The sequence below is a fragment of the Bos javanicus genome, chromosome 23, assembly GCF_032452875.1.
Source record: "Bos javanicus breed banteng chromosome 23, ARS-OSU_banteng_1.0, whole genome shotgun sequence".
Classification (NCBI taxonomy): domain Eukaryota; kingdom Metazoa; phylum Chordata; class Mammalia; order Artiodactyla; family Bovidae; genus Bos; species Bos javanicus.
Window position 1 is genome coordinate 11,781,443 of NC_083890.1, and position 19,914 is coordinate 11,801,356.

The 19,914-nt window shown below is 43.5% G+C and overlaps 1 protein-coding gene across 2 annotated transcripts in view; it reads left to right on the forward strand.

Moving 5' to 3' along the window:
• The first annotated feature begins 5,230 nt into the window (after window positions 1–5,230).
• Window positions 5,231–19,914, forward strand: part of ZFAND3 (zinc finger AN1-type containing 3) — a 328,963-nt gene continuing 314,279 nt past the window's right edge. Inside the window, exon 1 of one of the 2 annotated variants that reach the window (XM_061399069.1) lies at window positions 5,231–5,800. In XM_061399069.1, the coding sequence (XP_061255053.1) occupies window positions 5,730–5,800 (71 nt within the window). In that variant the 5' untranslated portion in view covers window positions 5,231–5,729. The remainder of the gene's footprint in view (window positions 5,801–19,914) is intronic. The other variant, XM_061399070.1, reaches the window with a different exon arrangement.

Below are 19,914 nucleotides of genomic sequence, written 5' to 3' on the forward strand. Positions count from 1 at the left end.
TTCTCTTTCCTGAAAGCCCAAGGATCTTTTTTTAGGATTAATGAAACTGGTTCCCAATCTCCCCAGTGGCTCAGGATATTAGAGTTCTGTTTCTTGGAGTGGGTCAGGGCCAAGGGATACAAGCAGAAGAGCGAGGGAAAATAAGACAGTGGGAAGGCAAGGAGCCTTGTTAAGCTCTGAGTATTAGGGTTGAGATTAGGTTTACAATCTAGGATTAAATTTTACAGATAATATTAGGATGAGGATAAAGACTGAGGCTAGAATTTGGATTGAACATCGGCACTAATAAGAATGAATGATAATGATGAAAGAGTATGAACTGGGAGTTAAGGGTCATGGGGTAATGATTAGAATCAGAGTTGGAGGACCATCTGTTTTGTCTCAGGTCTCTACTTGTGCCTCCTTTTAGGTTGTGACTTTCAGGGCCAAGGTCTTCGGACTCAGTGTTACCAAGAAAGCAGCTCCTCTGGTATTGAAGAACAGGGAAGCATGGTATGCTGCCGTCCATGGGGTCGAAAAGAGCTGGATGTGACTTAGTGACTGAACAACAAGCCCTTCTGAGCCTCTGCCCTTGAATCACATCTTTCATATACAACCTCGGTTGGTACTTCAGGAGCAGCTGAAGCATTAATATTATCCTTTCCTAAACCCTGCGGGCCATGTAGATGGCTCCTTTTGGGCCAATGGTGATTGCAAACTACTCCAAAGAGTCACACTATAGGTTCATTTGGAATGTAATCTACAGTAGAAAATAGTCAAGACAGTTATGACGAAAGCACTTCTGCCAATTACCCCCCACACTTTGGTCCCCTAATTTGATAATGTCCTGAACTTTTAGGTTTTCTCTGAGCTTTCGGCCAATTGAGTGGGCACTTTATAGGAAATGGTTCAAGGGTTCTTCACAAAGAAACTTTGGGAACTAAAAATGAAGAGTTAGCAGCCAGCTAGGAAGATAATACAGAGAAGGCAATGGCAACCCACTCCAGTACTCTTGCCTGGAAAATCCTATGGACGGAGGAGCCTGGTGGGCTGCAGTCCATGGGGTTTCAAAGAGTCGGACACGACTGAGCGACTTCCCTTTCACTTTTCACTTTCATGCATTGGAGAAGGAAATGGCAACCCACTCCAGTGTTCTTGCCTGGAGAATCCCAGGGACGGGGGAGCCTGGTGGGCTGCCATCTATGGGGTCGCACAGAGTTGGACACGACTGAAGCAACTTAGCAGCAGCAGGAAGATAATAGGAGGAAGCAGATGAACACTGGGTCTTATTTCTTACAACTGCTGTGTAACAAAAAAGTTCACTGTGAGCTTCAGTGCCTTCAGGTGATTTGAGTGGTGATGGAGACGTTTCCCCAGGATAGCCTGATTAGGATGCCAATTCATATATGAGTCTCACAATGATAGAACAAATTATTGTGCTTTTGTATTCATTCAACAAATATTTATTGAATGCCAACCAAATATGCCCAGGGCATTATGTATATAGCAGTAAACAGACATGATCTTTGGAGAGGAGACAAATAAATATTTAATTATAAACTGTGAACAGTGCTGCAAAGGAAGAGAGTGCCACAGAAGATAAAAATGGAGTAACATAATTTTAATTGGTGCAGGGTATTAGTGAAGGCTTATTTGAGGGAGTGCCATTTAAATTTAGGCCTGAAATAGTTTAAATAGCAGTTCCTTTGTTGGAAAATTCTTGAACTTGTCCATTGTTCTATACGCTTTTCAATTTCAGGCTGCCCATTTATTCCTGTTTTGGTCTGTGGTAGACACCTTTTGGAATCTTTGCCAAGAATATCACTGATCTTCTTTGAGAACTGTAGGCTACAAGGGTGGGCCTCTAGCAGCCATGTTTGCATTACAAAGTAAAGAGCCCTGACTACATTACGCTCCATTGGCTAAAGGAGACTGTACGAGGAATAGACAATCTGTCATGATTTAGATCAATAAAGTTCTTTCTCCTGGGAAGTGAGGTTTATAGATACTAATTAATCTCTGCAAGTTCTAAATTCTTGGCTATTTCCAATTTCTTTTTAAAAAAATATTTGGCTGCATTGGGTCTTAGTTGCAGCACTTAGGATCTGTGATCTTTGAGGCATACGGATTATTTAGTTGCAGCATGCAGGATCTCGTTTCCTGACCTAGGGATCGAACCCAGGGACCCTGAATTCGGAACACAGAGTCTTAGCCTCTGGACCACCGGGGAAGTCCCAATCTCTGTTAGTTCTTGAAATGAAGATACGTAAGCTTGGACAGCCATGTTCTGGAAGCGAGGATATGTAAACGTGGACAGCCACGTTCTACTATGTTCCCAGAGAAGCAGTGAAGGCAAGTCTGCAAAGAAGAAAGCAGCAGCTCTGTAGAGAGAACAACATTTGACCAGGGAGAAAAAGAGATAATGAAGGAATGCCTACTGGGCTTCATGCTGGTAAGTTAAATCACTGTCCCAGTCCTTCGTGAGGTCTTGTTGCTCTCTGTGCCTTTGGGTTCTGTAAGATTATTTCCTTAATTTTTTTTTCTTTCACAAAGAAGTTTCAGTAGGTTTCTGTACTGGCAGACAAAAGAGCCTTGACTAAGAGTGACTTTTATCAGATTAGCTCTTTCATTCAACAAACACTGATTGAGTTTGCTGCAGTCCCACCGAGACTGGTGGAGCCCACAAGTCTACAGAGCATGCACAAACAGAAAGGTATATATAGAAATAAAACAACAGTATTTGGTAATAAAATTAATCTAGGTAATACCCCACTTGGTTGTCGGTACATTAACAGCAATTTCTAAGAGCTAGTCCTTTTGGAGCTAGGTTTTGTGAGAACACACAGACATATAAATTTCCTAGGCCTATAATGGGGACTATCTGGGCAGAAGAAGGAGGGACCAATTCTGCCTGATCAGAGTACGGGAGACATAGAGGTAATAAATAAATGAAGGGGCAATAGAAGTGTGCTGGGTAACAGAGGAAGGGGCAGAGGGGAGTAGGAGGGACAGAGCCTTAGGAAATGCCTGGTACATACTGGGTACTTAATAAATCCTTGTTAAATTGAATAACTGGCAAACATACAGGAAGACAAGCAGTTTGTAAGATGACAATCATGTTTTACATAAAAATTTCCTTTTGCTTTTAGGTTTTTTTTTCCCCACATACAATAGAAAGTTGTCAAGATGCTAACAGCAAGAGTCCCACTTAATCTCAGTTTGTTAAACTCAAAGGCTGTAAATCTTTCATGAATGTGGCAATTTTATGTCAGTTTAAGTGAAGATTTAAGGAAACACAAGCTCACTGATAGCTAGATGTGCCAAATGACTTCATCCACTCTATAGGCTTTTGACAGAAATATTTATTGAAGTCTTGCGAAAATCCACAAAGTCGAAACTAAATATTAAGCAAAATAAATCACCATTTCATTTGGGGAGTACTTTGGCTTTAAGTGGTTTGATTTTTGCAATAACTGTTTTTATCAGTAAGAGCCTGTTTAGGAGGAATGCTAAACCAAGTGGGATCCTTGCTATTTACGAGATAGGAGGTAGGTGGGCCCCTAAGATCTCTCTTCAGGCCTGCTCACTGATGTCTCTCCCAGATTATGAGAAGTCAGAAGACGCAACAAGAACCTTAATAAGTCCACAGAGCATGCACAAACAAAACGGGCATTTCATACCAGTGCTGTGAGCGAGGGAGCTCAGTGCTGTCGGACACGACTGAGCGACTTCACTTTCATGCACTAGAGAAGGAAATGGCAACCCACTCCAGTTCTTGCCTGGAGAATCCCAGGGACGGGGGAGCCTGGTGGGCTGCCATCTATGGGGTCGCACAGAGTTGGACACGACTGAAGCAACTTAGCAGCAGCAGCATTGAACTTAAAATAATTGTGACTATTTAGAAAACTTTAATTGGTGAGGGGCAGGAGGGGACAGCAAGCAACGTCTGTTTACAATAGTGTTTGTGGTTGTTAACTGGCAAGCCCTCCTCCTCTCTGTGCCAGGAAAAGGGGTTCAAGGCCCCTGTGAATGGTCTTCAAGTCCGCCTGTGAACATGCTGAACTGTGAGAAAAGAAAACAAGGGAAAAAAAAAAAAAAGAGACAGGAAGCCTCCCAGGGAATGAGAAGTTCGCCCATAAGGGCCTCAGCTTTGGGTCATTTCTCCAGATCTGGTGGAAATTTGCTTCTTGTTGAAATCAGTCATCAATAATTACCTTCTGCTCACGACTGGCTGAAACTTAGAATGGGTTCAGGATTAAGAGACAATGAGCGCTAAAGGACTCGTTTTTTTAGTGGCTCAAACTTTGTGGTCACTTCCCAAATTTCCATCACTGATTTGGCCATAGTTCCCCTCCGAAAACCAAAATGTCCACTCCAGTAAGAACAGACGCTGTCCTCGCTTCGGCAAAGGGAGTGAACTCGTGTCTCTAAGGCTGGGGACACCGATAGGCATAGAAGAGCACGGAATCTGACCCAGACACTACCCTCTTGCCCCCTCTCCATTGCTGGTGCGGAGGAGAGGAGGGACATTCCCAAAAGTTTACCGCTGCGAAAGGGAGACCAGTTCTCCAGGTGGAACAGGAAGAGTGAGCTTGGGTGTAGGAGACCTAGGAAGAGAGATTTTTTCAGGGGTTAGCAGTTCACTGAGAAATGCCCCCCGACATCTCCCAGGGGTAGGAGAGCAGGGTCCATGCACCTCTCGGCTAGCTGAAGACCCCGACGGCCCCAAGAAGACCGAGCCCCACTTCCGGGTTTGGAAACGCTCCTCCGAGCCCCTCCCCGGTCCGGCTTACGGGGTCTCCGGGCGCATGCGCGATGCTCGGCCGCCGCTCCGGGACCGGCCCAACTTACCCTTAAACAACTAGTCTGCTCCTCCCCCCTCCTCGCTTGGGGCGTACCACTCCCGTTTCGGGGGAGGCAACGTGCCCCAGAGTACTCAGCAGCGTGCTTTCCCCTTCTTCACGGGGCGGGGGAAGGTTAAGTTTCCCTCAGACCTTAAAAGTCCCGAAGGATACGAAAGCCACCGAGGCCTGTCGTCGAGTGACAGCCCCGCGGTCTCGGCTCTGCCCACGGCCCCGTCCTCTTCCTTTGAGGAGCTGAACAAAGTGGCACGCCCGGCGCCCAGCTGATCAGCTGCCGGGCTCCGGCGGCGGCTCCCCGCACCCCCCCGGGCGAGACCATTGTGTGACTCCTCGGGAGGGGTGCTCAAGGCGGGGAGGGGGCGGAGCGGCCATTGTCCGGTCAGCGCAGCCTCCGGGGGAGGGGAGAGTGTTACGGAGCGAGCGGGGCCGCGGCTTTCACAGCGGCCGCTGCTACGCCGGAGCCGGCGGGGGGGGCCTGAGGTCCTTCCCAGCGCCGCCGCACGGGACATCGCTGTGGCTGGGAGCGGCGGTGGGAACTGCCGAGGGCGCCGGGTCTTCCCTCCTCCCCGCCCCGCGGTCCTCGGTTCACCCGCACGCCCCACCTCCTCAGCTCCCCTCCCTCTTACTCTCCGCGCCTCCTCCCCGGCCTCCCCCCACCCCCACCCCCTGTCTCCGCAGGCCGAGTGGTGCGGCCCGCCTCCAGCTGACCGGCCTGGAATCCCGGCTCGGAGCCCCGGACTCGCGCCCGCCCGCTCCCTTCCCCTCCCCCCGCCCTGAGCCCCCCGACGCCGCCGCCGCCGCCTCCTTCGAGCGGGGCCCAGGCCCAGCCGCTGCCACCGCTGCCGCCGCCGAGCTCCGCCGCCGCCGCCGCCGCCGCCGCCGAGCACCATGGGAGACGCTGGGAGCGAGCGCAGCAAAGCGCCCAGTCTGCCGCCTCGCTGTCCCTGCGGCTTCTGGGGGTGAGTGCCCTGCCGGGTGGGGGCGGGGGCCGGGGCGCGGGCGCCGGAGCTGCCAGGGCAGGCCTCGGGGCCCGGGGAGGCCGGAACCCTCGGGCTGGGCCCAGGCCGGGCCTGCAGGGAGGGGCTCCAGGTTCGGGAGAGCTGGGGGGTGCGGTGGGCCGAGAAGGCCCTGCCTGGGGTGCGCTGCCACCCTCGGGGACTCGCCTGCCGGAGGCTCGGGCCGAAAGGGGCCTCCCGGGCCACGGGTGAGGGGGGCAGGGCCGCGGGAAGGGTGAGGGGGCGGTATTGGCACCTTCGGCTGGAGCTGGGGGTGCCCCCTTTCCTCGGCTTTTGGAGGCCGGTCCTTCCTTCCCTCCTTGGTCTTGAGTTGGTGCCCCCAGGAACCGGGAGGGTATTTCCTCTGACTTTTTCACCTCCCCTCCTCCCTGTCCCCCAGAGACTTGCATCATCACTTCCTAAATTATATCCTAGTCCCATTTGCTTTTAGGAAGCTGTTCACACGTCACCCATTTTAAAAAGTTGAGCCCAGAACCCAGGCTTGGGTAAAGTTACAAGACTCTTGAGGTCTCTCACCTTCATTCAAAACACGTTTCAGAAGATCTGTAAGATTTCCTTGTCAAAAACAAAAAACAAAAAACAACAAACCTCAAGTCAGCTTGACTTAGGAACGTGAGAGCCTGTATGCTTAATTGGTTCAAATTCTCTTCCATTTCTTTTTTTAATGATACAAATGTTCACCTTGGCCAGCTTATATTATTATTTGGCCATCCTGTGTTAGAGTGAAAATGTATGAGGTGGGAAGTCAACTTTACCACCTGTAATTACAGTTTAAGTTCTTGTTACACTTGGAGTTTTAAGGATTGCCACCCGTTTTACCCGACAGGTGCTTCCATTATAACTCATGACTCTAGGTCTATTGGAAAGAAACTGGAGACCTTGAAAGCCAACTTTTGTGATTTAGCTTTTTTATTTTCCAAAGATTCAGTATATTCGAAGGTGCGTAGAGGCAGTAAGGAAATGATTATTTCTTGTGAGAGCATTTTGGAAAGATGTATTGAAGATACATCTTTACTGTCTTTCAGATCCTAGGGATGATTGAAGTAGAAATTAAGGCTATGATTTTTGGGAGTGCAGAGATAAATTAGAAAGTGGATCTTAATGTAGATTACTGTGGAGTTTGTAATCAAAGGTTATGACCAAAAAAAAAAAAATCTATTCTCATTTCCTCATCTTTCTGCCTTTTGTTTCACAGAAATTTCCTGCTGAAAGGATATTAGCGAAAAATAAGTTATGGTATTACCAAAAGTTCTGAAGATGTGAAAATATCTTAGGTTTTGTAGTCTCCCCGTCTTTTTGACTTGAAAATAATAATGGTGTTGTCTGCTAAGTACTTTCATAGGCTGTCTAATTCCCACAAAAATCTAAGTGGGAAGCATTCTCTATATATAGCTGGGGAAACTGAGGCTTTATTTACAGATGGGAAGCTTCCTTTTGCATTCAGGGATTTCAGGGTGGAGCTGGTGAGCTCTTTAGAGTGCTTAGTACCATCACGTTTATGACATCAGTCTGCTGCCCTGGAAAAATCTGGTGTCACAAGCCTCAGATTGTAACTCATAAGAAGACATGTGGCTCAAAGAAAGTAGCTGCCAGTGGCAGCTAATGCCCAGGATGTATCAGGTCTATTTCCTGGCAACACGTTTATGTCCTTGGGACCATTATTATAAGTGGAACCCTTAATAAAAGATCTATGTCAGGACTTAGAAACTGAGCAAGGTTCTGAGTAATGCAAGGCGAGTTTGGTGGTAGAGAGGAATAGTTAGTTACACTCATACCAGACTTGTCCGAGAAGCAACCAGAGCTGCTTTTTTGGTACTTTCATTATGATACTTTTTATGAACTACAGTTTGCCTAATAGGAATTTGTTATTTGTTGTTAAGTCACTAAGTTGTGTCCAACTTTTTTGCAACCCCATGGACTGTATGTAGCCTGCCAGGCTCCTCTGTCCATGGGATTTCCCAGGCAAGAATGCTGGAGTGGGTTGCTGTTTCCTTTTCCAGGGGATCTTCCTGACCCAGGAATCAAACCCTAGTTTCCTGCTTTGCAGATGGATTCTTTATTACTGAACCACCAAGGAAGAACTAACAGGAGTTGGAAAAAAACTAATATATTTATGATGAAAGGTGTTCTTTTTAATGTGTAATGTTTTAACCTTTCCTAAACGCATTTGTAGTTTGCACTTTATACGAAAGTACAAGGAAATTGCTGCCTAGATTCCATTATATCATGACTGACTTTGGACATGTTTCCCTTATTTATGGGCTGCATTCATATTAAGTTACATTCATTAAGTAAACTTAGAATGTATTTAGCAAATATTTGAGCGGCTCTGGTACAATAGACAAGAGGAGCTCTGGCACTGTTCTCTGGGAGCAAGGGGCATAGAATAGTGAAACACTAGTTACAGTGAGTGTATTCGGCTTGGTGTAGGGTGCATTAGACACATTGGAAAAGACCCTGATGCTGGGAAAGATTGAAGGCAGGAGGGGAAGGGGACTACAGAGGATGAGATGGTTGGATGGCATCACCGACTCAATGGACATGAGTTTAAGCAAGCTTCGGGAGTTGGTGATGGACAGGGAAGCCTGGCGTGCTACAGTCCATGGGGTTGCAGAGTCAGACAAGACTGAGCAACTGAACTGAGGGTGTATTGGAAGGGGCACCTACTACAGTTGAAGAAGAGATAGAGGAAGCTAGCCTGGAGGGTGTTGCCCAGCCTAGACCTGTAGGAAGATTAAGAGAGAATGGAAATAGAAGAGTGATTTCTTTTAGGTAGAGGGGATAGCATGGGTGAAGGACTGAATGTTAGGGCACTACAAATTTGAGGAGCTGAAAGTTCACTGTAGAGGATTGGTAGATTGTGAAGACAGCTCAGCTGGAAATGTGGCTGAAGTGATGAGAGCAGTTAGTGACACAGGGCTCCATAGGTGATGCTTTAGACTTTGGATTTTTGTCCTGAGTGCACTGGGGAGCTGTCGAAGAACTTTGAGTGGGTTGTGAGGTGACTTCTTTAATGTGGAAGATTATTGGATGATCTTGAGAGTTGCCTGGGTATGTGGGTATGATTGTGTGTGTGAGAGAGAATGCGGTGTCTGTATGTTTGTGGCGTGTTGCCAAGTCCAGAGGTACAGAAGACTTGGGAGAAGGTGTGTCTGTGAGCCAGGGAGAACGGAGACACGCCACTGAGGAGGTCTCTTGGCTTTTCCCTTCATGAACATGAAGGTGAGGGTGTTGTAAAAACTTTAGTCAGCAATGCACTCTTTGGAAGCCACAGGTCTATAAAGTCAGCTAGCCAGGGCCCACACCCAGCCCTTTGCAGAGGAGCCTCTTAGCAGAATGTTCTGGCATTAACTGACTAAGGCAGTTCCTTTAGGACTGCTCTTCTCTCCAGTGACTTAGGGTGTAGGATTTGCTGCCCAGCATTATCCACTCAGGACACCAGTCAGGTGGGGTTGGTTGAAATAGAGCTTTCAGGTGGGTCTTGTGGTAATGCAGTTAGGAACAAGAATGCCAGGAGGACCAGCAGTGCAAATATGTTAGTGCTTGGAACACATACTGTTTCTAGTTTTGTATTATGAAATTGTGTGGAGGTAATTAAGTTACTGTGTTACAGAGAGACTGGTGGGAAGCTTTGCTACCTTGCAAACTGTTGAAGGTTTACCTCTTTATAAAATTTGGAAGATGTTTGTGTAGCTCATAAATGTTTTCAGAGTTAATGACCATAAACAATTTTTTCCCTGAAAATTTTTAGTGAAATACAAGCATGAGCATTTTCTTGGCTTATTTTAGGCATTCAGTAATCATGCAGAAATCAGGCTAGTTTATGATTGTCAAATCTGAAATGAAATAGTCAATTGGTGCATTTTCTTCAGTTGAAATACAGATATATGTAAAAGCACTTTTAAATTATATAGATATAAGTGGTATTCGTTGAAACAGTGTACTGAGGGATATAGAGTCTTCACAAATATTTTCAAAAGTTGTTCAAAGAGTAGACCTAGAATATTATATAAAAAAAAAAGGAAGAAAAGAAGATACTGAGTGTATTATAGGTTAATAGAAAGGATAATTAATCAGGATGGGGAAAGGTGGACTTTTTTTTCCTAATTCTACTTATTAAGTATAAATATCTAATTAAAACTATTGATATTCTGCCTTTACAATTGGAGACAGTCTGAATCACAGTGTTATTTAATGGCAGCTTTGAGAAGTATGGTTTTTTTTTTTTGTAAGGAAATTTAAAGTATGGTAGATATAAATGATCAGTCAGATATTTAGGGAATAATGGAGTGTTTTAGATACGGGATTTATTTGGTAAGAGTCTCATTGTTTTGATAAAAAGACATTCATGATTTATTTTCTAACGAATCATGTCATAAATTACATGGGTACATTTTCTTTAGGGAAATAGATTTTATTAGCGTTTCATGTTTGTGATCTATTCTGTTGAGAGGCATTTTACTTACCAACTAAATGATGATGAATTTTAAATAAAGATGGGGTTAGAGCAGAGATCAAGAGTAATCTTAAAAAATAAATTCTGTTGCTGAATTGGTTACTAGTAGAAAGTTGATTCAGCCAAGACACTGACTAGTTAGATTAAACAGAGGTTATTTATTTTTATTATTTCTTTTATGGTCTCTGAGACCAGGCTTTGGGAGTTGGTATAGAACTCTGCTTCTGTCACTCTGTGAGTTATCTGCCAAGTATGCTTGCTCCTGGCAGTGTGTGGCCCTCTCGCTCACATTCATTTTTGATTTTTCAGTTTGTCTTCCACTTGGAACATGTTGCCACGCTTCACCCAGCTTAACCTGGGCTTTTAAATTCCATGTGAACACAGCATGATTCAGTAGTTAATCAGTAGAATGTTCATTCCAGTGATGTCACTAATTATCCATTTGATTAGAAAACCCCTCTTTAAACATTCTTTTAAACACAAACCAGCTCATTTGTGCAGTTTTATTTATTTTAAATTTTTTTAGGGCTTCTCTGGTGGCTCAGTGGTAGAGAAGCTGCCTGCCATTGCAGGAGATGCAGGTTGGATCCGTGGGTCAGGAAGATCCCCTCGAGAAGGAAATGGCAACCCACTCCAGTATTCTTGCCTGGGAAGTCTCATAGACCTGGTGGGCTATGGTCCGTGGGATTACAAAAGAGTTAGACATGACTTAGAGACTAAGAAACAACAACAGACTTCTTAAAACAAGATTTTATGTTTATAGAGCAGTTCTAGGTTCAGAGCAAAACTGAGAGTAAGGTACAGAGATTTCCCATATACCCCTTGCTCCATCCACGCACAGCCTCCCTTGTTATCAGCGTCTCCACCACAGTGGTGTGCTTATAACAGTGATGAATCTACTTCGACAAGTCTTTGTCACCAAAGTCCATGGTGTATGCTACAGTTCACTCTTGGTGGTGTACGGTTTATGGGTTTGGATGACTGTATAGTGACATGTGTCTATTATAGTGTATAGAGTAGTTTTCACTACTGTAGGGATCCTCTGTGCTCTACCTGTTCATTGCTCCCTCCTGCCATCCCCTGTCAACCACTCATCTTTTTACTCTCTCTGTAGTTTTGCCTTTTATAGATGTCATATAGTTGGAATCATGCAGTAGGTAGCCTTCTCAGGTTGGTTTCTTTCACTTAAAATATGTATTTAGGTTCTTCATGTCTTTTTGTGGCTTGATAGCTCTTTTTTTTTTTTTTTTTACAGCACTTAAAAGGTTCGATTGTCTGGAGGTATCAGTTTATCCATTCACCTACTGAAGGACATCTTGGTTACTTTTAAGTGTTGACAATTACAGATATAGCTGCTATCAGTATCCGCGTGCAGGTTTTTGTGGACATCAGTTTTCAGCTCCTTTGGGTAAATGTCAGGGAGTCACGCAGTTTTACTCTGCATCTTTTGAATTTTGTGTGCATCTGAAGATGGAAAATGATTTAAATGAAGTATCGTGTGTGTGTGTGTGTGTGTGCACGCTCACATGTGCTCATTTATGTCTGACTGTTTGTGATGCTGTGGACTGTGGTCCACCAGGCGGCTCTCTTCATAGGATTTTCCTGAATAATCCTGAATACTGGAGTAGGTTGCCGTTTTCTCCTCTAGGAGATCTTCCCAACCCAGGGATTGAACCTTTGTCTCTTGCGTTTCCAACATTGGCAAGCAAATTCTTTACCACTGCACCACTTTGGAAGCCCGTTTACTGTCAGTATGTTTATCTATCTGTTTGCCCCATTTTCCTGAATACATTTAAGGTATCCAGAAAATACAAAATTTGCCCTTTGATGTGATAGATGGATCACAGGGAGATAATTTTTTTTTTTTTTTAATGAAACCATGGTCTTTGTTTACATTGTTTTGAGTCAATGGCTTTTTAGAGTTAGATCCAGTTAACAATATAGGACATAATGCTTTTTTTGGTATAATCCTTTTCTCCTCCCCATTCACTACTCTCACTTCGCCCGTCCCCCCCCCCCCCCCAAAAAAAAAAGGCAGACCCAATTTTTTGTCTGGTGAAAAGTTTTGACTAAAAATCTCTTTCATAGTCCTTAATTGGGTATTAAAGTTAACATTAGCTTTCATAAATTAACCAGAAACTAGAAAAATCAGAGGGCTAAGAATTCTTTGAATATATAGAGTTCTTTTAAAAAAAAACAAAACCCTGTGTATTAAATATTTATGGAGGGCAGAGTATGAAGGGGGTGAGAGCTAATATTATTTGAATTTATTAGGTCATGAGGAGGTCGTGTCTGTGCAAACTGATGCAAAGTTTTGAGCTACCACAATAATTAATGATCAAGATTGAAGTTAAACGTTCTTTTTGAAGAAAGGTTAAGTTCAGTATCTCAACAAACCCACATGTAGGAAGTTGGCCAGTCACAACTCAAAACTTTTATTAATATAATTTTAATGAGACACTTAAATTGTTCAGATTCAGCCTTGTTGTGGGACATTGTGCCAGAGTGGTTTGCAAAAGAAAGCCTTCATTCCACCTGGGTGGATGACTGATATCATTCTGTTCTGCTAGGGGGTTTGATAAACAGGCTGATCCTGCTTTGGGCTGGGTCCCTAGGTAACAAAATTATGTTGTTGAATGAGATAATAAGGAAGAAATTTTCTGTGTGTTTAATGCAGAAGGGAAGTTAAAGAGCTTCATTTGAAGTTTTTAATAATCAGAATCTAAGACTGTATTCTAGAATTGTGTGTCCAGGATGGTAGCCACTAGCTACATATAGCTATTAAAATTCATACTAATTAAAATTAAATAAAAATTCAATTTTCAGTTATACTAGCTGTATTTTAAGTAATATTTTTCAATAACTGGTGGTTACCCCATTGGGGAACACAAATACGGAACACTTTATCCTCCTGAAAAGTTCTGTTGGATAATGTTCTTCTAGAATGTTGGCGTGAGAGGCAGTCAGGATTTTCAAGCCTGTTGTCTTTTGTTCTACTTTTATTAAGATAAAACTAGAACTTTATTAAGATAAAGTTGACTTTCAAGTGTATTTACTTGTGAGTTCTTTAGATCCGTGTTTTCTCTCATATTCTAAGAATGTGAGGCTTGTTTAATTTAGCTCTTTTTCTTTTTCCAGCTCTAACATATTTTATTTCTAAAGGGAGAAGCACTGCTATTGTTAATTCAGATTAACAAAGGAAGTGCTCCTTTGATCATTTTTGGGAATTAAAATTTCAGTATAAGTTAGTCTATAATTTGAACTTTTTTTTCATGTTAGCTTTTGGGTCAGTCATCTTTGCCCCTTTCTTACCTTTATTAAACTGGCAACCTCAGAGGCCTATGCAGGGAGATGTTGGACTAATAGAGAATCTTTTTTTTTTCTCTTTAATGAGAATTTTTGAAGGTATGCACTTTGGACTGGGACTTTTGTAGATTCACAAATGTGAATCTCATATGATAGCTTTTGATATGTGATCAGAGATAAATGCATTCGATTTTCTGATAAATTCAAGTCTCTATATTCAGAGGAAGGTGGAATGTGTATTGGATTATCCAGCAGCATTGGGCAAACCCACGCAGTGGACTGAAGAAATGGCACAAGATGAATGAAAATGTCATGTCATCCCTTGAGGCCCGGGGCAGAGCTGGACATCTGAAATTATGGCTGCAGCTGTTCACCAGAGGAAGGGAGAATGCAGTAGGAAGAAGATGTAGTACTAGCTAACTGCATCTGTTAATTCTACTGTACCAAGTGTCCTGTATCAGAAGACAGGTGCAGTTTTTTACTAGGGCAGAAGAATGTTCTGGGAAAGATCATGGACCGCAACTGTGACCAGTCCGGTGTGGGGAGAAGGGAAGCAGGGGCAGACCACGCCGCAGAGCCTCGGCAGTGGACAGGCTCTGTGTAGCCTCACTGCTGCCTCATTGAAGTCCTGGTAAAGAGTGAGGTTGGTGGTGGTGTACTTGGGACTTTTTGGGGAATACCTTTTCTAATTTCTTGCTGCTTAAGTGGAGTGATGTGAAGTAACAGTTATTCATGTCTTATCTGTCTCCTGGACTCACACACACCGGTAAGTTGAAGTGCCTTTATATAAATAATCACACTCTTTTAGCCACACTTCTGGAAGAAGTATTTTAACCATTCAAAAGTATCGCATATACTCTTCCTGCAGTCAAGTTCTTGGGCCAGACGTGGTTTTCTTACATGTTTGTGCTGGTAACATTCCTGAACACAGTGTGGGAAGGTTCCTCTAGATTGATGGATACCTAACGGGAAGAATGGGGCAGGACTTTGGAGACTATGAATTGGGTGGGGGCTTTGCATATCAGTTAAATGGCACCCCACTCCAGTACTCTCGCCTGGAAAATCCCATGGACAGAGGAGCCTGGTAGGCTACAGTCCATGGGGTTGCAAAGAGTCAGACACGACTGAGCGACTTCACTTTCACTTTCCATACTTTGACAGTCTCTGCCTATTTCAGGTCATTGTTTTTCAATTTCAACCCTTTTTGGAATATCTTATATAGATAGATGTGCTGGCAAAGTTCTCCTGAATTTTTTTCAGCATAATGAATGAGGCAAAATAGATGGAATAATATAATCATTCTTAACTGTGCAGGTGTGTATTAACCTGCAAGAAATAATAAACTGGAGGTGGGAAAAAGTGTGGTGTATTTCAGTGTATGTTTTTAGATTTAAGATTTTTTTGGTGTCTGTCCTAGCAATGGATGGACTGTATTCCTTTTCTTCAGATGTCATTGAAATCCAGAAAACCAGGTTTTTCAAGTCATTATGTTTGCATATAAAACTTTGCATGTTATACATTTTTATCTATTTTGCCTTTCCCTTTTAGTATAACACAAAACTGCTACTCACCTCTAAAAATAAAGGTGTTTTTTTGCATGTTGATCCACACAGATCCTTGCTTAGAGGACCTTTTGGTTTATTCCTTTGTTGATTGGGGGGACATAGTCATGTACTCTCTGAGGCCTATATTCCCTGGATCTGTATAGATCACTGTTAATTAGCTTTACCTGTTGTCCATGTCGCTCCTTCTCCCACCCCGCAGTACTGTAGCACTTTGAAGATGTGTTTAAACTGTGCATTTTATTTGTAAAGCTAATCTTTGTTTTTGCCAGATGTGGGACAGGATCTAATGGAACAGTTGCTGTAACTTAAAGTGATAAAGATACAGTCTTATAAAAGTGTGGAGTGTTACATGGTGTACTCTAAGAGTCTCTTTGGGGGTTTGCAATCTGAATAATATCAGTATGTATTAATTTAGAAAATGATAGCCACAGAAAATTTTTTCTGTGGAAGTGTGTCCTTAAAGGCTGTATTTTTTTTCCTCTTTGGTTTTAAACTGTCTGGTGACTAGATATTTATGATTCCATAATTGAATGGTCCCTAGGTTTACCCGAATAGTTTTCATTGTAGATAAATTACTTACATTGTATGTGTATTTGGTTGGAGTTAGGGACAGGAAGAATGGATTGTTCTGGTTTTGTGTTTAACTTTGGGATGCAGAAAACTCACTGGACAGATCTGTATCAGACACTGATTTGGAGGTGGGTTGGAAGAGTAAGGACACACAGAGTGGTCGGGGGGACTGGCTTGCAAGGGGATGAGGATGGGGAATATGTTAATCAGGAGTGAAGATGCTTTGTGGTCACCGACTTCTAGTCAAAATATGAGGTGACCACATTTGTAAGGTGTTGAGAAACTAATGTGAACAGGTGGTGTGGGTGAGATTAAAGAAAACATTCTGTTTTTTCTTCAAGTGTAGGGTGTGAGTCCCTAGGGGTCTTACAGGAAAGTGCTAAAGATCATAGGATGAGAGCTGTAGTGCAAATTCCAAACTAAAGTTAGTGGAAGTGGCAGCCGCTTTCAGCAGGATTGGTGTTCCATCTGTTAGAACTCTATCTTCTGCGAAGCCTCACAGTACCTTCTCAAAGGCGAGTACTTCGTGGTGTCTCTGCCTCAGGCCTTCGAGAGTCTGCTTTCTCTTATTATTGGTGTTGCCACAACCAAGTTCATGCCTTGGAGGTATTTTTCTTTTTCCTTTTCAACCTCAAGCCTGATGAGGAGAGTTCGATGTTTTGCTCATCTCCTGCTTTATTTGCTGTTCTTGGGGGAAGAAAATCACAGTCCTTCTATTTGAAAAGATTTTTCAAGAATATACATGGGGGAAATTACATTAAATTTTAAAGAATTGTAGTGTTGGTTGGGGGATAACACATTTTTTATTTGCTAAGAGGCCAAGGAAGGGCTCCTCTCTCATCCAGCCTGTTTGTTGTTTTGTCGCTAAGTCGTGTCTGACTTTTGCTATCCCATGGACTGTAGCCCGCCAGGCTCCTCAGTCCATGGGATTTCCTAGGCAAGAGTACTGGAGTGCATTGCCATTTCCTTCTCCAGGGGATGTTCCTGTGCCAGGGGTCAAACCAGTGTCTCCTGCATTGGCAGGCGATGTTTTACCACTTAGCCACTGGGGAAGCCTTCATCCAACCTAGGCCCTTCCAAAATGCCTCCAAAGATGAAGGGCATGCTGATCTCTTATCTTCAGAAAACATCTGAGCTCAGTGGCTGGGTATGGCTTTGAAATCAAAGACCTGGTTTGAAAATTTGAGTTTATAACTTTCTGCTTGATTTTGGGTGGTTTACCTCTTTGCCTCTTTTTGTTTAAAAAAGAATATCCCAGAGTTGCTTTGATGTTTAGTGAACTAATGCCTGTCAAGCCCTTTGGCACAGTGCCCGACCAGGGTAGTTACATTTATTAAGGGCTAACTTCTCAGCCTTGAATGAAGGAGCATTGGTGGCAGATTAATAGATGCAGAACTGTCTTGCTTCAGCTGGCAGTTTGCATTTATGGTAATCTCCAGACCAGTTCCACATCGTTAGTTGATGAGGTTTCTGACTGGGCTTAAGCTGGTTTGGCCGTTTTCCAGAGCCTTGTTCAGCAAGCATTGTTAAGTACTCTATTGTGTGTCTTGAGCTCTGCTAGGCATGTTATACCCTGTTCTGGCTTCCGCTCTGAGAAAGCTCACAGTGTGGAAGGGGTGGCAGACGGTAAATGAGCAAAACACCCTGCAGAAGGTGCTGTGGAGATGGTCACAGAGCCGTGAGAACACTGACGGCATCTTTCCAGGCCTGGGAGCGGCATGGCCAGGAGGGCTTCCCTGAGGAGGTGGTGCTTCAGCTGGCAGCGGAGGATGAGCAGGGGTTAACCACAGGGAGAGGGGAGGAAGGGCTGTCCAGGCAGGGGGAGCAGCTTAGGCAAAGACAGGGAGGAGTGAGAAAGCATACTGAACTCAGAGCATTGCTGAGTCAGTTCAGGATGTTAGCTGCATCTATGGAGGAAGGCAAGATGAAGCTGAGGGGATGAGCAGGGGCCACGCGGGAACTTACTTGATTGTTGGGCTGTTCAATTTAGATTCTATCCTGAAAGCCATTGGTACCATATTTAAGGATTTTAAGTATGGATGGCAGATGATATTTATGTTTCAAAAAATTTACCCTGACCACAGTGTGGAGGAGAATTGGAGGGTATAAGCATAGAAGCAGAATCTAGTTAGAACACTTAAGCCTTTTTGGGCTGTGGATCTCTTTGGCAATCTGGTGGAGCCTGCAGACCCCTTTTTGGGATAAAGCATAAAGTAAAACATGATGATCACAAAGGAAACCAGTCAGATCTAAATGCACTTCTACCTGTGGACTAGAGAGTCTGTGAACCCTAGATAAAGTAACTGAGTGGATGCTCTAGTAGCGGAGCTGCAAATGAATGTGGGCCAAAAACAGGGTATTTGGGCTGTGATAACAAAATGCCATAGACTGGGTGGCTTGTAAACAACAGTTTATTTCTTGCAGTCCTGGAAGCTGGGAGTGCAAGACCACAGCATGGGTGGATTTGGTGTCTGATGAGAGCCAGCTTCCTCATTATTGCTGTCTTCTCATTATAACCTTCCATGGTGGAAGGGATGAGGGACTTCTCTCCAGCTGCTTTTAAAAGGGTATTGATCCATGATCTAAGCAGAGCCCTCATGATCCAGTTGCTTCCCAAAGGCCTCACCTCCAGACACCATCACACTGGACATTAGGATTCAACATGTGAATGCTAGGGAGGCACAAACATTTCACTCCATAGCACTGGGGCAGTGAGGCCTGAAGAGCAGGGCTTGAGTGTAAGAGCAGAGGCAGATTGGTTGGGGGGCATGGAAAGGAAAAGAGAGGCAGCAAGACTTCTGACACGGGCAGTTGGGTAAAAGATGGTCAGTCACATACAGTGGGTATATAAGTTCTGCCTGCACACTCGTTAGCTTTTGAAAGGTCGTTTGTGAGTCCATTTGTTTGTAAGTCCAGTGTGAAATGGTAGAAGCAGCCTCTAATGTAGCTCTCAGTTGTGTGTGAAGTCTGGTTTGGTAGAAGAAAGTTTATACTTTGGAATTTCTTAAGTTGAAGTGATTCCATCTGAAAGATGATGAACAGGTTGTGGGAAAGGCATGATTAACTTTAGAAATGTTGAGTATGCGTTTTGATGAATTAGCATGTCAGTATATTTTTATCACATTTTAAAAATTGAGGTATAGTTGATATATCACATTAGTTTCAGGTGTACAACATTATATTTGCTCTTTGTAGATACTGCAGAATGATCCCACAGTAGCTCTAGTTAACACCCATCACCATACATAGTTACAAAATTATTTTTCTTGTGATGAGAACTTTTAAGGTCTACCTTTTGGCAAATAAATACACAAATTTCAAATAAATACATAATACAATATTACTAACTGTAGTCACCCATGACATTCATTTTATAACTGGAAGTTTGTACCTTTTGACCCCCTCGCTCATTTCGCCACCTCTCACCTCCTGCTACCACCAACTGCCAATCTGTTCTGTACATGTTACCTTTTTTACCCCTAAAGATTCCACATATAAGTAAGAGCATACAGTATTTATTTGTATTTTTCTATCTGACTTATTTTCATTTAGTATGATGCCCTCAGGGTCCATCCATGTTGTTGTAAGTGGCAAGATTTCATTCTTTGTATGCGTGTGCATGTATTTATTCGTCAGTGGATGAGTGAACAAAGAAAATGTGTGTGTGTGTATGACAACTTAGGTTGTTTCTGTGGCTTGGCTATTGTAAGTAATACTGCAGTGAACATGGAGTGCATATCTTTTTGAATTACTGTTTTCATTCTCTTTAGATAAATACCTAGAAGTGGGAATGCTAGATCATATGGTAGATCAATTTTTTAATTTCTTGAGGAAGCCCTGTACTGTTTTCCGTAATAGTTACACCAATTTACATTCTCACCAACAGTGTACAAGGGTTCCGTTTCCTCCGTGTCCTCGCCAGCATTTGATAGTTCTTGTCTTGGTGACAGTAGCGGTTCTGAGTGGTGTGACGCGCTACCACACTGTGGTTTTGATTTGCTTTTCCCTGATGATTAGTGATGTAGAGCGTCTTTTCATGTTCCTGTTGGCTATCTGTATGTCGTCTTTGGAAAAATGTTCACATCTTTTTAATTGGATTGTGTTTTTGGTATTGAGTCATGAGTCCTTTATATATTTTGGGTGTTAACTTCTTATCAGAT